The following is a 19,189-nucleotide window of genomic DNA, read 5'->3' as shown; positions in this document are numbered from 1 at the left end:
TTCAAATAATAGAAAAGATGAACAGTTTCAAAATAATAGAAGAAATAGACGATTTTAACTAACTAATTAATGAACTTGGTCTAGTGATTAGCTCACTAGTTTGCTTAAGCAAGTGTTGGGATTCGAATCCCGCCTTATTATTATTTGAATTGATTTAGTGTAAATTCTAATAAAAAACGCCGGTGGATGAAAGTAGTACGGTTAAGATCGCCCACCTTCCATATTAACTGAAATGTTCTATTTTTAAGAATTTGGTCTAATTTAAATTATTAATCTTTTTATTATTTTTAGTTTTATATTTATAAATACATATATCTCGTCTACATAGTAATAATTTTTTAAATTATTTATTTTAATAAATAAAATATTTATTAAATTTATTAAAAATAAAAAAACCTAATAAATTGTCTCTATAATACAGATATAATGTCACACACTCTCTTTTTTTTTGGGTCCAATAAATCAATAATTCTGTACTCTAATTAATTCTTTTCCATCCAAAAACTATCAACATAAACTACTAATGCATTAACACCTATCCTTTTACACATATAAAAACAATTTCCTTTCTACACCACTATAGAATCCACCTGAATTGAATCTAACATAATTGAACATTAAGAAACCAATTTATTTTGTGCCACCACTAAGATAATGCTCACTCAACTAAAGTCGTTCAAATGCCACTTGAGTCTTCATACTAGACAAAGTTTCGGCAGTATAAGAATAATTTAATAACCTGGATTTGAAAAAAAAAAACCCGTAGATTCGGAAAAAAAATAAAGAAGAAAACAGATAGATAGTTTATCCGGGTTCAAAATCAAGTTAAAATCCATGTACAGAAATTTAAGTTATTTTATTCAAGATTCAACTCAAACTATTGAGTTTAGCCCGTATGGATGATTAATGTAAATCTAATTTATATTATCAATGAGTTAAATCTAAAATCTTTAATGACAATTTTTAACTACTAAAACACAAATAGATTATAACAATTGATTAATTAATAGAAAATTCTTTTGACCATCTATTTATAATCAATTATATTAAATATATATTAAAATTAATTATTAAAGTTAATTATTAATATAAAATATATATTAAAATAAATTATATAATATATATTTATACATAAATATATAATAACTAATTTTAATAATTAATTTTATCATATATACAACATTTTTTATATATAATTGTTAGATTTGTAAATAAGTTTATCGTTATTAACCGAGTTGCTACTAGAAAATTATAAAAACTTTGTGAAACTAAAAAATTCATAAAATTTATAAAGAATATCTCAAATATTTGAATTTAAACAAAAGAATTCAAAATGAATTCAACTAAATGCAAACTGTTTACCGCCAATAACTATTGTTAAGCATAAAGTTTATTAGCTATTAGATACTTATATTTGATTATAAAAAGTTATAAAGAGTTAATCCTCAAATTAATTTCTAAAAGATGAGACATCTTTTTAATTTGTCTTTAAAAAACTTTATTAATTAAATTGTTTTTTAGTTACTTCGTTAATAATTTTTATTAATAATTGATAATATGAAATATTAATTGATATTATACATGTTATCTAATATGTTTAATTGGACGTTAACTAAATATATTTATAAAAATTTATCAATTTATTAATTAACGTTTCATAACATTAGTTATTGATAGAAATTATTAAATGGAGTGACTGAAAAATAAATATGACTAATTTTTAATTTTTGATGAATTAATTTAATTAAAAAAATTTTTAGAAACGAATTTAAAAAATACTTCATCTTTCAAAGACTAATTTAATTATTAACTCCAAGTTATAAGTAGTCACCAAAAATAAAAACTCCAAGTTATAAGTATGTGCAAGTTATGCATTCCGTGAAATTAATTTTATGAGTTTTGAGAAATGCTTTTTGTCTTCTCTACTTTTTTGACGAGTGTTGATCAAATTGAGAAAAAAAATATGATGGTATTATTTATGTGAATATATGACTTTGGATCAAATTAATTGTGGGTGTTAACTTTATATTTGGTATAAAAAATAATTTAATCCAATGACAATTAATTGAGAATTTATGAGGTATAAGAGAGTTTGTTTGTAAAATTTTAAAAATTAAACGAGTTATCGAATTATTTTATCTATTATTTTATTAATTTAAAGATTCAGTCGGTTTAACTGTAATTTAATCGAAAGAAATAAATTACAGTAAAATAGTATATAAATTATAAATAAACATGCAATGATAGAAATGAATGGAGCTACCTATAGTTCATGATAGAAAAATTGGGATTTGGTAAAAAATGGATCAGCTGAATCAAGGAGTGTGTAACTTTAGTTCATATTCTATTTTGGTGGAAGGCTAACCAACAAGTTTTTTTAGACTTAGCAGAGGATTTCGACAAGGAGATCTTCTCTCATCCTACCTCTTCTTTATCTGTGCAGAAAGTTTAACTCATATACTCCACCAAGGAGAACAGAATACTATGTTTCAAGGTCTAAGATTGAATACTAAATGTCTCTCAATTAGTCATCTACTATTTGTTAATGATTCAATTATGTTTAGTAAGGCTAGTTACCAGAGTTGTGAATCCATATTGCAAGTATTGGAGACCTATAATGATATTAGTGGACACCAAGTAAACTTAGACAAGTTCTCAGTGTTTTTTAGCAATAATTCTTTTCCATTACTACGAGACCAGCTGATAGATATTCTAAACATCAAACATGTTGGATCCTAAAATAAGTATCTCGGAATGACAATAGTAATTAATAAATCAAAGACACAAACTTTTAACTACATTAAAGAGAAAATAATGAAAAAATTACAGCATTAAAAAGGTTTTTACTATCCACAAGTGGGCGGGAGGTTCTATTGAAGGCTATTGCTTTAGCCATGCTTCAAGTTACCAGACTCTTTAATTGATGAACTACACAAGATGATGATGTAATTTTGGTGCAGACAGGGCAATAATGAGAACAAGATGCAATGGATTAATTGGAATGTCATGAGTAGACCGAAAGCACTAGGAGGACTAGAATTCAGAGACCTCAAGGCCTTCAATTTGGCTATGTTGGCAAAATAAGGGTAGAGACTGAGCACTAAGGAGCACTCTTTGCTTTTCAAGGTCTATCGAAATAGATACTTCAAGTATTCGACCTTTATGAAAGCAGAAATTGCTTCCAACCCATCATGGGCATGGGGGAGTCTCCTAAAAGGTCGTAAGGTTTTTACGAAGGGTATTAAATGGCAAATAGGAAGATATGAAACTATCAGAATCATGAAAGATCTTTGGTTTGGTGATAACTCTCCCTTTAATATTCCTCCAACCAATGGCACAAATTCTACTCTCATCTGAGTTAGACAACTATTAAAGAAAGATGGAAGCTGGGATCAAAACCTAATCCAAAGTAATTATTCTCTGGAGGTGGTGAGAATAATTTGTCAAACCACTAGATCACAGAGAAAGGATAAATTAATTTGGAGCAAGGAGAGAAATAGTTTATATTCAGTAGTTACAGGATATGATGTTGCATTCTACTTTTATCACATTTATGAATAGCAACTAGATTGAAAATTCAGAGACAGAAAATTCTAGGACACAATTTAAAAATCAAATGCACTCTAAAAATTATAGTATTTCTATGAAAGTTAAGTCACAATGACTTATCTCTGATGGAGAGACTTCACTCCAAAATAATCAATATTCCACCAATCTGCCAAGTGCCAACGATATCACCAACATTCTAAATTAATATTCCATTGCTTCTTCACATGTCCAGTATCAGCAGCAATCTGGATAAAACTAGGATAGCACCTTGTTTCTGCCAACCAACATGACCAACCGTCATAGTAATGACTTAGTTCAAGCTTCAATTTCATTAAATTAAAATAACAAAGCAAAAATCTTCTTACTCAGTTTGCATACATGTTTTAGAAAATTTGGCTTGCTCAAAATTTGTAACTCTTTGAAGACAAATGCAACACCTGAGAAAATTCTAGATTAAGCAGAAAGATTAACTTTGGAATTCACAAACCGTGCACTTCTTTTTTCGTGACTGTTCTTTTTCTTTATTCTTGCATATTTCTATTTCTTTTCTTTAGCTTTGATTTCTTTGGGTACTATTCACTTGTGTTGAGAGATATCTTTTTTACTGTGATCGTTGTTGTCTAAGTATGGATCAAACTTTTTTATAGAATAAAATAATATTTTATCTTTGTAAAAAAAATATAAATAACATTAAAAATTAACTTTTAAAATCTTTTAGAGAATGGATATTTAATATTAATTTATTTTATTATTTTTTTTGCATATTATCATTTGTAGTTTTTGAAATTATTTGTACTAGCAATATAAACTTTTAAATATTATTTTGATAATTTATCTATTTATATGTTTATTTAATTTTAATAATTATTTTAAAATAAATGAGAGTTGAATCATTGGTCCAAATGACTCAATATTATACTCATAGGAATAAGAATGAAAATCTCTCTATTATTTCAATTATTTTATAAAATATGATTTTTCACTGTACACTTCTTAAGTGTAATAAAAAAAAACAATAAAAAAAGATAATAAATAGTAAAAAATTATACTTTACAAAATAATAAAAAAAATTAAGAACATTTATTACAATGGGAGAGACGCTGACTTTGTAGGATTTTTTTAAAGAAATAATTTAATTCTTTTATTTACTGAAAAAGATAATTTTTTAAATATTTACGAATTTGTGTCACTTTACTTATTTCGTGTATATTATAAACGAATTAAGTTTGAGTATATCTCGTTTATAGAACAAGATAAGACACGTTTTTTTAAACAAGTATGACAGATACAACCATGATATGCGAGAAACGACGGACTATAGGTATCTGATACGCGTAAATTCGATTCGTTTATAATGTAAACAAGATACAATCACAATTATTTCGTTTACACTATAAACAAGATAGAGCATGCTAAATTTCAAACAGCTATAAAAATGATATGCAAGTATTAGCCTTCCTTACAGACATATCACTTTTTCTTCTTCGTTCTTTCAATAAATTTAGTAAAAATGTCTAGTAGTAGTGAATGTATTTTTATAAGTATATATACTAATTGTCACATGAGAAACAGTGATGATGGAGTTGCGTTTGAGTGTGATAATCCTTCCTATTCTTTTGAGTACTCGATTAAGTTTTCTATATGAGTTAAAGAGTCTAATATTGACGAATATCGGTGCTAGTGGCACAAAGAAGGTTGGATGAGTTAGGTATAGTGTCATATTTAATAATTTATTATTTTTGAAATTAAATAAATCCATAAATCTGTTGTGAAAAATTTATTTTCTAAATCAAATATTTAAAAATTTTATTTAACAGAAATGCAACTAATATTCAACAAGACAAGTTACTAATAATATATTCCAACACCTAATAAAAACTAATTTGGCAACTAACCTATTTTATGTTACTAGGGCAACATCTATTGTAGTCATATATAACAATATTAAATCTATAAAAGTACCTAACTATAATTGTATGTTTCTTTATTTAAAAGAAAAAAAATAACAATACTAACCTGAAAGTCGGTCACTCCAGCGATATATCGCATTGTATTCAGACGATTGATATTGTCATTTCGTATATCTACACGCACCGTAATATCCAAATACCTCAATAATATTAAGAAAAAACTCTAAGAGGGAGAAGAAAAATGTAGAAGGGTATGAAAGTGACATTTAAAGGAGCTGTCAATGATGCTTATCTCGTTTACACTATAAATTCGTTGAGTTTGTGCATATCTTATTTACATTGTAAACGAGATAAATTTCGTGTCACAACACGTTTGGTATATATGTCTTATCTTGTTTATACTGTAAACGAGATACATTCAAACTCAATTCGTTTACAGTTTAAACGAGATAAGTAAAGCGACACAAATTCATAAATAATTTAAAATTACAAATAAAAAAATATTTATTTAAAAAAATTGACTTTGTACTCCATAAAAAAAACAAAAAAGAAAGGAGTTAATAGTCAAATTTATCCATGAAAGATCATTCATTTTTCAAATTGGTCCTCAAATAATTTTTTAAGTCATATTAGTCCTTAAAAGATAAAACGTAAGTCAAATTGGTCCTTTTGTCAGTTAGATGATGTCATGTCACATTAAGTGCCACGTGGTAGGTTAATGACACATGTCACAAAATTATCGGTTGACGTATCATGTTAGTGACATCTAGCATGCCACATATCATTTGACATATAGTAAATATGTTTATAATCAAAATCTTCCTTGAAAATACACATGTAAGTCATTTTCATCCTTAAAATTTTAAAAGTTGATCAAATTAGTCATTATATGAAATTTTCTTATTTTTTCTTCATAATATTAAATTCTAATTTTTTATACTACTAATTTTAATATTATTTTTTTAGACCTTAATAAATAAAATTTTCATTACATAAAATAATAAAATAATTAAATTATTAAGTAATTATTTATATTTTCAAATTGTAGTTTTGTTGGAGTAAAATTTTTTTATTTAAATGAGTTTATTAAATTATTATTGATTATATATTTAAAAATATAATATTTTAAATCTCATTAAATAATATATTACTTATTTTAAAATTTAAATCTTTTAGATTTTTTAAAATTATAATTTTTGTTATTGTTTAATTTATATGGTACAACTCAATAATTGAAAAATTGATACGTAGAATTACTCATTAAATCTTAATATTTTAATATAATTTTTTTAAAATAAATACTATATTTATTTAATGAAATCCAAAAGATTAAAATATTTAAAATAATTATATTTATTTAGTGAGATCTAAAAGATTAAAATTTTTAGTATATAATTAATATTAGTTTAAAATAAAATTATAAATAAATTTATGACGGTCAAATGATACATAATATTAATTTATTATATCATTATATTAAATAATATTTAATGTAATACATTATTATTTAATTGATAAAATAACTAATTTAACGATTAATACGCTTTTAAGAATGAATTTAATTATTAACCAAAAAAGAAGTAACGAAAAGGTTTTAAGTTTTAACCCCGTTTAGTAATTAACTTCTTACAACAACATCCACCTCATTCATTGTGAATCGCAGTGCAGTGCATAGCATAATAGCAAAGAGCACACAGCACAGCACAGTTTAGAACTCATTAGATCTCCGTATTAACTGGGCCATCACAGAGAGAGAGAGAGAGAGAAATCAGATGTCGAGGGGAAGATCTGATCCAGGAGGAGGTTGGCTGAGGTGGTGTCTGGTGTTATTCGCAGTTGTGTCGGCGTTGGGTGTGTGTGGTCCAGCTCTCTACTGGCGTTTCAAGAAGACAATCTCTCTCCGCGGCACTTCCACTTCCAACCTCTCCTGCCCTCCTTGCATCTGCGACTGCCCTCCCCCTCTCTCCCTCTTCCAAGTTGCTCCTGGTTCGTATCCCGACTCAGCTTTTGTTACAATTGCTGTTTAAACCATTTTTTTAGGTTTTGTTACTCCTTCCTCTGTTATTTGCTTAGATCTAACAAGCATCACGTGAATTTTGTACTGTTAAAAGTAATATTTTTCTTTTGTTTCAGTCTCTATCAAAAGGTGGAGACAGAAATGCAATAATATTTTTCTACGATTGCAATTGGGTTTTTGAATTGTTACAACTTACAATGCGTTGCTACTACAATTCATTATTATATATTGGTTGTTTCTTGATGGAACTTAGTTTCATAATCTTTCCTCTTAATTACAAAAACCCTATACTGCGGAAGAATTAACAATACAATATTGTTCAAGGAGAGGTTGAAATGTTTTGGGACAAAGCAAGATTTAAAATGAAGGAGTTTTAGACCCTGTAAAATCTGGCCATGGTTTTGCCTGATCTTGCTGCTTTATTTTCCTTTAGAAATAATCGTTGTTCAATTTTGAATATAAATATCATTGGTATCAAAACTGGAAATGACTTTTGTTGTTAATTACGGTTTACAATGTAATTTCTTGGTGCTTATACAATAAAGATCGGAGGGTTTATTTATTGAAGTAACCTTCAGTTTTACATATTTTTATGAATGTCTCATTTCTTCCCCTGTGACTATGTTATGATTAGTTGTATCATATATGTTTGATATTCATTTTTTAATGGGAGATATTAACACAACTAACTATTTACTTATTCATGTTCCTATGCAGGGCTGGCCAATCTCTCTGTCTCGGGTTAGGCTTTCTCCTACTGCATGGTTTTCTTAAAAATATATTTAATTGTTTGTGCATTGCAATCATGAGAACTATGTCAATCATGGCTTTCATGAAATGTTCTGTATTATCATCTAGTTCTTTGTCATCTTATTGGGTAGTTTTTTAAATCCGAGTTTCTACAATAACATTTTGAGGTATTTCAAGTTCCACATTAAATTTCTGTCACGGATCATAGCGTGCAAGCACCTATGATAACCATGAAACTTCAACTATAAAATTTTTACTACTATGAACATGAACAACTCAGATGAGCCAGTTTTGCCCTGTGGTTCAATCAGTCACTTGGACTTCAAGCACTGATATTGTGTCTTGTTACTATCTCTGTCTGTTTTGATGATTGCAGTTATATATTTACTCTAGTTAACTACTGCTTAGGTAAAATATCAAAGAGGTGCAAGAGGTGCCAGCGCTTTTCCATCTGGAAATTCAGCATCACTTCTTGTCAGATGTCTTATTTTTTAGAAAATTTGGGATTTGGTCTTATTTTCAATCAAAGTCGTGATGAATAAAAGATGTTTCCAGTTTCATGCTCAAACTTGTTGATTTGCTGCTGATGAACAGATTGCGGAGGTAATGACCCAGACCTAAAGGCGGAGATGGAGAAGCAGTTTGTGGACCTTCTCACGGAGGAGCTGAAGTTGCAGGAGGCTGTTTCTGAAGCGCACACACGTCACATGAACATAACTTTGGCAGAAGCGAAAAGAGTGGCATCTCAGTACCAGAGAGAGGCAGATAAATGCATTGCTGCAACTGAAACATGTGAGCAGGCAAGAGAGCTGGCTGAGGCCAAGCTCATCAAGGAGAGGAAGATAACAGCCGTGTGGGAGCGGCGAGCGCGGCAAATGGGATGGGAAGGAGAGTAGCTATAAAAAATTATAATCTATAATTCTTCATTGTCATAATCGTGTTTTACACAAGCATGCAAGTCAAGCAAAATGCTTGAGTTGTCAACCAATTTAGGTTAAAGTTGTTCTCATACTCTCTTTGTAACAGTATCGCCTATGTCCTTGTATCAAACAGTTTTTACCTTATACCAATGCATACGCGTCCGCTATTACCACAGCACAATATATCCTCGTGGACCCTGAAAATTCATCGAACATGTATACTTTTATTACTATTATACATTGAACTCTCTCCTTCCATGTATACTTTTGTTTTTTGCATTTCTTCTTTTACATTTATTTTTATTATCCCCAATTAATCACCGGCATTCACGTCTTATAACTAAAAATATGACTGAAGTCACATGAAGGGAGTAAAGGTTTTCCGTGGAGGAAATTTTTTTATTCGCAGGATTCATATTTGAGGCCTCCAGTTAAGGGACTAATGTATTTATAATTTTGATCAATGCCACCTTGTTCAGTAATCTTGCAGTTATGTAACCCATAAGCATTAACCAAAAAAGTACCTGAAAGCATTCTACAAAAATAATTTTCAGGAAATAAAAAAGAGAAAGTATGAGGAGTCAATGGAATATTTGTATAATGTGTACAATGGAAGTTTAGAGAGTATTAGAAATATAAGCATTAGTGTTACATTTTCCCATCAACTGAAGTTTTTGGGATGAGTGGTATCATGATATGGTATTAGAATGGCATGAGTTTTTTGAATACTATGTATTTGATTTATTTAACTTATTGTTCATTTATTTGATATTTTATTTTGTTAAATTTATGTGGAATATTTAATATTTATTTGAAATAAAAAATATATCTTCCATTTACAATTTATTGTGTCATCTTAATAGTAATTTCATAATTCATAAACAATTAAGTTATTTATTTAATTAGAGAAATTATGTATGGAATAAAAAAGATTTATAGAAATATTTTAGACATTAGACACAAATGAAAATTATGAATTCCTTCTCTTTTAAATCACATTTAAAGACATATATTTAAAAGTGAGTACATTTCTATAAATATTTAAATCTTTAAGTTGAAAACTCTTAAAATATCTTTGATATATCAATTATAAAAAACTTAGAATTATAGTTAAAGGAGAATCAATAGTAAGGACCATTAATAAAGGTCAATAAAAAAGAGGGATTAAAATTGTGTACAAACAATTAGTAAATATATACAAAATGAAATGTATCAATAAATAGAATTGGTTAGAATGATGCTTTGTACAGTATATGGCCTTGACACCTATATTTATAGGGATCCCAAACCTTATATATGAGGCAAGTTTGAAGAAAATGTACTATTTTGTCAAAACTATTTGTTACAGGTTAATAGAGTTAAAAAAATAAATAATGAAAATGAAGTGAGCTAACAAATAAAAATTTTCTGTTATTCTGTTGGAAACAAAATTTATTAAAGTTAGTTCTCTCTTTTAGTTAATGCAGCTAGGTGCACTATATAAAATGTATCTGCATTGTAAAGTAAACTAATTCTTATTCACTCTCTATTCATCAATTGATAATCATTCAGTAAATTTTTTATACTCATTTTCATCATCACTGTATTGTATCTGCATCATGCTTTTGCATTAGCTCAATCATATCAAGATTCTTTCATGGTATCATGAGCTACGTGTTACGATCCATGACTTCGATTGTTCCAATTTCATCATCTCCATCTTCTAACACCAATACCTTTACTGCTCCTCTTCTTGATAAATTGAATGTGAACACATTCAAGACTTGGCAACAATTGGGTCTACATGTCATAAATGCGAATCAGCTTGTAGATCATTTAATTCCAGAAAAAATTCCACAACAGTTTGAAGATGATGCAGCCAAAGCTTCATGGACAGAATTTGAAACATACAAGCAATGGAAGAATAAGGACGACTACCTTACGACTTGGTTACTTTCTTCAATTGATTCAAGCTTAAGAACCGTATGCTAGATTATGGTTTTGCACATGAAGTTTGCTTCAAGATTCAAGATTATTTCTCTAAAATCTCCAAGATCAAAGTTCAACAATCGAAGGCACAACTCAAATCCATCAAGAGGGAAGGTACATTTGCTGCTGAGTACTTGAACAAAATCAGAAAGTTGTAGATTCTTTAATTGCAATAGGTTACACTTTGTCTTTAGAAGACCACATCACTGCCATAAATGATGGACTTTTTGAAGAATATGCTATCTACATCTCTTCTGTCATGACCAAATCAGACACCATTATACTAATTGAGGTAGAAGCACTCTTGCTGGCTCATGAGGACATGTTTGAAAGATTTAATAAGCCAGATTTTGGATCTTTTCAAGCAAATTTTACTCGAGCTCCATCACAACTTGGTCGTGCACTATCAAGAACAAATTCTAATGGAAGAAGAGGTAGAGGGGGAAGGTTCTATAGAGGTGGAAGATTTAATAATATGGATTCAAGACCAGTTTGCCAACTCTGGAAGCACAAGCCATATTGTTTTTAATTGCTTTTATAGATTCGATCAAAATTTCCAGCAACCTTCCACTACCATGCTTCAATCACAACACAATGGTAATTTGGCTCTTCCACCACCCCTTTCTATCACACATCTAAAGCTTACCTTGCCGCTCTATCGTCGATTTCAGATCCTTTTTAAGCCACCATGTTACGTCTGATCCAAGCAACTTCATTGCTGGCTCTAAATACAACGGGGCTGAACAGATCATGCTAGCTAATGGTACATGTACTTATATAGCACATTCTGGTTACTCTTATTTGGTGAATCTTGATACTCAACAAAAATTTCTTCTTGATCAGCTTTTACATTCTTCTGACATTGCTCAAAATTTAACAAGTGTTCAAAAGTTTTGTGCTGACAATAATAACTATTTCTTGAATTCCATGCTAACATTTGCTTTGTCAAATCCCAGGCTACCTGTTGGAAAAATTCAACAAAAGTTTAATTTAAATAAGAACCTGTCTAACAGCAGAAATACCAAAAATAAATTTTTTCACAACCTATGCAATTAAATAGGCAACTACAAATATAATGACAGAAATTAAATAATCAAACACCAGAATTTTATTGTAGAAACCCCCCCAAAGAGGGATAAAAAAAATCTACGGGACTTAGTCCAGTAAAATCTTCCACCATCAAAATAATGGGTATACAATCAGTCTTCCTAGTAGTACTAGGACATCTCAACAATCAATAAAATACATAATCAAAACTGATGGAATCAACATGAACCCTCCACAAAGTAGGTATCTCAAATTAGACAAAAGAAAAGGCAATACAACTAGCAAGTTATATCCTAATGTTCATCTTTACACAAAAAATAACATACTAAAATTTTATAAAAAATGGAGCTACCATTTTTTCTCAATTCTTCTTCTCTTCGTCGACGCTGTTTTGTTTTCTTTCATTCAAAAGTGAATGAAGCTTAAGGCGCGCTCTCTCCCTCTCCCAGTGGCTTAAAGCCACTTTCTTTTGTTTTATTATTATTTTTTTGTGTTTTTAACTTATGGGTCCTACTTAGTTAGGGACCTACCAACATATCTCTCCCTTACCAACTGAAGTGGGATAGGCTGTTCCACTAAGTCTGCCTTCTCTTTGTAGGAATCAAATTTCACTACAAATAAACTCTTAGTCATCATATCTGAACCATTATCATCAGTATGGATCTTCTCAAATGCATATGACTTCATCTCAAGCGCTTGACATATCCAATGATACCTCACCTCTATGTGCTTCAATCTGGAATGAAACGTCAGATTCTTGTTGAAATAGATAGCATTCTGACTGCACAAAATAACACAAGCTTCTCTTGATTGATGCCTAATTCTTGTAGAAATGTTTTCATCCACAAGAGTTCTTTATACAACATATCTTCCATGAGGGTCTTCCAAATCGGATAATTTTGGGAATTCAATTTGACCATATTTGATTCATGAGTATTTTCTTCTATTTAATAACAACCAAGGCTCTAGATACCACTTTATTGAAAAAGCTCAACAAAGGTTCAAAAAAGAACCTATCTAATAGCAAAAGCACCAAAAATAAATTTTTGGTTGTGCAATTAAATAGACAACTCTAAAGATACTCCAAGCAACAAATATAATGGTAGAAATAAAATAAATAAACACCATAATTTTATCGTGAAAAAATTTCCAAAAGAGGGATAAAAAACCCACGGAACCTAGTCCAATAAAATCTTTTACTATCAAAATAGGTGAATGCTACTCAACCCCCTCTAAAATAACATGTAAGTTACTCTTCATTATGTGTCACATTGTAATTGGTCCTTATCTTAACTATAGTTGAGTTATTTTATAATTTATTATTCTTAAAATATCAAAGTTCCACTCCCGTTAATTGAAGCACATTTCACTCATTCATTCTTTGTTTATCACTTCATCACCAAAGTTACTCTTCCAAGCACCGTCGCGTTTGTGACAAGAAGCGCTAACGTCATCGCCATGCCCTCCTACACAACCTCTCTTCTTAGTATAGTATAGCCAGTGCCTCTTTTTAGCGTGAATCACTGCTTACCCACATAATTAATGGTTAATTTGGTTATTAAATTTTTTTATTAAAAAAATATATCTTTATTTAATTACGTGATGAACATATATTTATATGTAAAATATAATATAATAAAATAAATCTATTCAAAGTATTTAAAAGTATAATTAAAATCATGAACATACAAATATAATAATAAAATTTGTACTCCAAAAAAGTAAACATATTCTTTTATCATACATATATTATTTAAAAATAAATATATTATTAAAATTAATAACAGAAATTTAAAATGATAAAATTTAACTTTTTTACCGTATTTTTATAGTATTTTTATTTTTTAATTTTTAATTTATTAGTACTTTATTATTTAATTAATAATTAAACAAATTATTTTTATGAAAAATTATTTTTTATATTATATTAGAGAAGAAACCAATATAACAGTTTAAAAAATAAATTGTATAAATATTTAAGAAATAAATATGAAATACATACCTAAGTAATGTTTAGTTTGGTTATTAAATTTTTTTATTAAAATAAATTTTTATTTAATTACACGATAGAACATATATTCATATGTAAAATATAATATAATAAAATAAATCTATTTAAAATAGTTAAAAATATAATTAAAATCAGGAACATACAAATATAATAGTAAAATTTATAGTCTAAACAAATAAACATATCTTTTATCGTACATAAATTATTTTAAAAAAGAATAAATTGTTAAAATTAATAACACAAGTTTAAAATGATAAAATCTAACTTTTTTACAAGTATTTTTTATAGTATTTTTATTCTTTTAAATTTTAATTTATTAGTATTTCATTGTTTACTTAATAATTAAACAAATTATTTTCATAAAAAATTATTTTTTGTATTATTCTAAAGAAGAGACCATTATAACAGTTTAAAAAATAACATAAAAATAATATTTTAAATAAAAAAGTTAATATTAAAATTTTTAAATGTAAAAATAAATTGTTAGTAATTTTAATAATATATTTATTTTTAAATAATATATGTATGATAAAAAATATGTTTATTTTTTTGGAGTACAAATTTTATTATTATATTTGTATGTTCATAATTTTAATTATACTTTTAAATACTTTGAATAGATTTATTTTATTATATTATATTTTATTATATTATATTTTACATATAAATATATATGTTCCGTCAAGTAATTAAATAAAGATATATTTTTTTAATAAAAAAATTTAATAACTAAAATTAACCATTAATTATGTGGATAAGCAGTGATACATGGCAAAAAGAAGCGCTGGTTATACTGGGAAGGACAAGTTATGGGCGACGAAATTCAACGACGTGACTAAGGGATGATGCACTAAAGAAATAGAGGTTGTGTGGGAAGGCAGTAGATGGCGATGACGTTGGTGCTTCTTGTCACGAACGCAAGGGTGGTTGGAAGGACCGAATCTAGGTGATGAAGTGATGAACAAAAAATGGAGGAGTGGAATGTGCTTCAATTAACGGGAGTGGAGTTTTGATATTTTAAGAATAATAAATTATAAAATAACCCAACTATGGTTAAGATAAGGACCAATTACAATGTGACACATAATGAAGGGTAACTTACATGTTATTTTAGAGGGGGTTGGATAGCATGGATACACAATCAGTCTTCCTAGTGACACTAGGACATCTCAACAATTAACAAAATACATCATCAAAACTGATAGAACCAACATAAACCTTTCACAAAGTGGATATCTCAAATCAGACAAAAGAGAAGACAATACAACTAGCAAGTTATATCCTAATGTTCATCTCTACACCAGGAATAACATACTAAAATTTCATAAAAAATAGAGCGAATTTACCAGGTTAATAAGATCAAAATAGTATCACCATTTTTTTCTAATTCTTCTTCTCTTCGTCAAAACCATGCTGCTTCGTTTTCTTTCATTCAAAAGTGAATGAAGCTTAACGCGCTGTCTCTCCCTCTCTCGATGGTTTAAAGCCACTTTCTTTTCTTTATTTATTTATTTATTTATTTATTTATTATTATTATTATTATTATTATTATTTAACTTTTGAGTCTTTTTTAGTTGGGGACCGACCAACACTATTAAGGAAATTCTTCTTCAAAAAACTCCTAAGAAAGGCATATATGAGTTTAATGGAATTGCTGTCCCAAATTACCTAAATAAAAAGATCAATTTGCTTTAAATTCTCTTCATGGACAACCTAAAACTTTTATAGCCTCTGTTGATTCTTACACTTTATGCCACAATAGGCTTGGGCATTGTGCACCCAAAATTGTTCACTCTGTATTGAAAACATGTAATGTCAATTTACCATCTAACATCAATAAAGAACGTGTTTGTGAATTATGTTACATGGCTAAAATGGTCTTGAGGAATGTCCCATGAAGTATTTAATTAAGGATTTCTAACTAACATAAATACCATTATCCCACAGCAAGTAAAGCACAAGTAATATATATATATACAATAAGAAAAGCAAATAATAAGTAGGCATGTTATTTAATTAAGCATAACTCAAGTAATCAAAGTAGGCTAGCATGTAAAAGATGCATATGATGAATGTCTATCCTATTTGGCTCATGATATTACTTGTAACTCGACACATCCTTTCGGATGTAGCCTTTCTTGCCCTTGGGATATAGTGTCCGGCTCACTTTTATGCGCTCCCTAAGATATAGTACCTGACTCACTTTTCTGCACATCCTTGGGATATAGTACTCGAGTCACTCTTTCGGGTTATAGTGTCCGAGTTCACTCTTGCGGCAGAGAAGGTTATGTGAGCGAGAGACTGCCACAGTCCTCACATCTAAACATAGGCGGGACACTATCACGACCTTTATGCCGGCACCGCTACCTCGACAAGCGGGATTAACCACTGTCCTTGCCAGGTGCATAACGACTTACCAAATCTCCGCATATTAGTAATACATAATCAGTCTTAGTGATCACAACTCAAATATCACAGGTTCAAAATAACTTTCATTTCCTCAATCTCAACAACTTCAGTTTTCTTATATTTCTCATTTCATCAACAACTCAACACTCCACCAATTCACTCAAGTCATACCATCCGCAGAAACTTTTCAAGTCTAAGTCACTGTCTTCTAATCTTATTAACAGATAATATCTAATTTTAGTTACCTAACTCATCCTCACTAGTCTCAAAGCCTAATCACTAGTTATAAGTCTTAAATAGTAGTTAAGGAAGTTTAGAAAGTTAGAGAAACTATTGGAATGAAGAAAAATAAATTTTCAACAAAACAGGGGTCATGTGTACCCATGCCCCGGTCCGCGTACGCACGGGTGTCAAAACGCCCAAGTTGCATACGCTTCTACACTCGCGTACGCGAGTCCTCAAAATAGTAAGGGAGACTTACGTCGCGTGCAACATGCCGCACACACATGCCTGTAAAAGTGACACTTCCGCGTATGCATGCCAGTGCCGTGTACACATGGGTGCTTGACAGCACCCAATCCCCGCATCGCGTGCACTGTCTGCGTACGCATAGATTTTAGTGTCGAACTTCAAACGCGCATAACTTTTTTGTTTTAAAACATTTTTTGCCTATTTTTCAAACTTCTTAAAGCCCTCAAACCCAACTTTCATAAAAAACAAATGTCTGGAGGCCAAGTTATGCCTCGTCAAAGTTCATAAAAAACAAGGGTTTACAAAATTTAACAAAGTTCTCTAGTTTTCAAAACTTCAATTCAAACCAAACTTAAACATACTCAAAATCATCAACAAATCACTGTCACACACTACAATTTACTATTTCATTGCACCTCAAGAATTTTCACACCTATTTTACTCAATTTTCCATCTATTCTCTTCATAGTTCAACCAAATCTACAGTTTCCAAATCAAGATTACAATATTAACAATTTTGCACATTTCAACTCTTCATAAACATCATTAATTATCTATCATCACTAATACTCTTTAACATCCATTTTCATCCAAATTAATCACCACATTAATGATCAACAACATGCATCATCAATTCAATAATTATCAACAATCAATTCAATCCTATCCTAAGGTCCACTAGCCTAAGTTTCACGAAACATTACATATTACCTAACTGAAACCATACTTTGGCCGATTTCTGCATAAGCTCCAAATCACCAAATGACCTCCAACCAAGCTTCCAAGTCCAAATAGCCACCAAACTCAATCCAAATGCTCCAAATAGCCAATTTAACTCCAACAAACACCAATTCTCAATCTAATATCATGCAATTTCACTAAAATTAACTTAGAATTCACAATAATCAACTAAATACAAGGGTTTAGTGAAACTTTATCTTATCCAATAAAATTTGAGGTGAAACCCACTAATCACCTAAGATTAATCACCACCTAAACAACCAAAACCACAAAACCCACTCAAATCAAATCCAAAAACACCAAATCTGTTAGAGCAGGGAACTGGAGCATAGATTTCGAGAATCTTACCACTTTTCTTAGATAAAAATGATGGACTTGGAGAGAGCTTTGCATGGCTACAAATGACACGCAAATCGGAGCACCATAACTCAAGTTACGAGCGATTTAACGTTAGAGTAAATAGTAACTTCTCCTCTCTTCTTCCTTCTCCATTTCAACGCCTCCCACTTTCTTTTTTTTTTTTGAATAATGAGGCTGAATGCCTCTTAATGAACTTATATATAGGTTGGGCTTGGGCCCGACTTGGACCCAGTCCAACCGGTTAGCGTTTTAGGTTCGTTGGCCCAATTTCGTGACAAAACCATTAAAATTGTTGTCCGGTTTTCAATTATAAATTATTTTTATATTTCCAAATTAATAAATTAAATTTTCTAAATTTATTCACTCATAATTTAATTTGTTTTCTCACTTACAGTGCCGGTCCAATTAGAGCCGGTACGCGCTTTTACGCGATAAATAAGATTTTTACGCTAAATTCTATTGTCTTCATTAAATATTCTATTTTAATATTTCTTATCATTTTTTAGCCTATTCCGGATAATTAAATTATATTTTTATTTTATTTTAATTAAAAGATTAATTAATTCAGGTTCTTATAAATGGTCTTCTTTGCTCAATTCACACTCCTCGCTCGGATGTGATCCTCCACACAAATCACATAAGGCTTGAGTTTCAATACAATTTCAGATGAGTACATGAAATTATTAGCCGCCATTGTTTTTGATAAGCGAAAATCAAAGCTCACGAATACCGACAAGTACACCGGATTGCACAAGTAATACTACGGTGAGTGGATATCGTTCCCACGAGAATTAAAGAATTGAACAAGCAAATTTTTTATTAAAAAGCCTAATTAGATTAATAAAACTTGATTGATGATTGAAGAGGACAAGAGAGTGTCTTGTTGGGAGCATTGAGAATCTTGAGTGCTGAATGTTTGGATGCCACAGATAGTGAACTTGAATAATGAATTGAGAGGAGACAGTAATGATGAGAGTCAAGGACTTTGGAGATGCATATACTTTAGAAAAACCAATCGTGTTTATTTATCGTGAAG

At 29.6% G+C, this 19,189-nt stretch overlaps 1 protein-coding gene across 1 annotated transcript; it reads left to right on the top strand.

The window, feature by feature from the left end:
- Positions 1-7,088: 7,088 nt before the first annotated feature.
- LOC107478534 (uncharacterized) lies at positions 7,089-9,408 on the top strand. The gene is made up of 3 exons (XM_016098671.3): positions 7,089-7,445; positions 8,194-8,217; positions 8,821-9,408. Exons 1-3 carry the CDS (start codon positions 7,232-7,234, stop codon positions 9,120-9,122), a joined length of 540 nt encoding a protein of 179 aa, XP_015954157.1. The 5' UTR covers positions 7,089-7,231; the 3' UTR covers positions 9,123-9,408.
- Positions 9,409-19,189: the final 9,781 nt, after the last annotated feature.

Source organism: Arachis duranensis, chromosome 3, assembly GCF_000817695.3.
Source record: "Arachis duranensis cultivar V14167 chromosome 3, aradu.V14167.gnm2.J7QH, whole genome shotgun sequence".
Lineage (NCBI taxonomy): Eukaryota > Viridiplantae > Streptophyta > Magnoliopsida > Fabales > Fabaceae > Arachis > Arachis duranensis.
The sequence above is the reverse complement of the archived record's forward strand: the minus strand, read 5'-3'. Positions and strand labels throughout refer to the sequence as shown.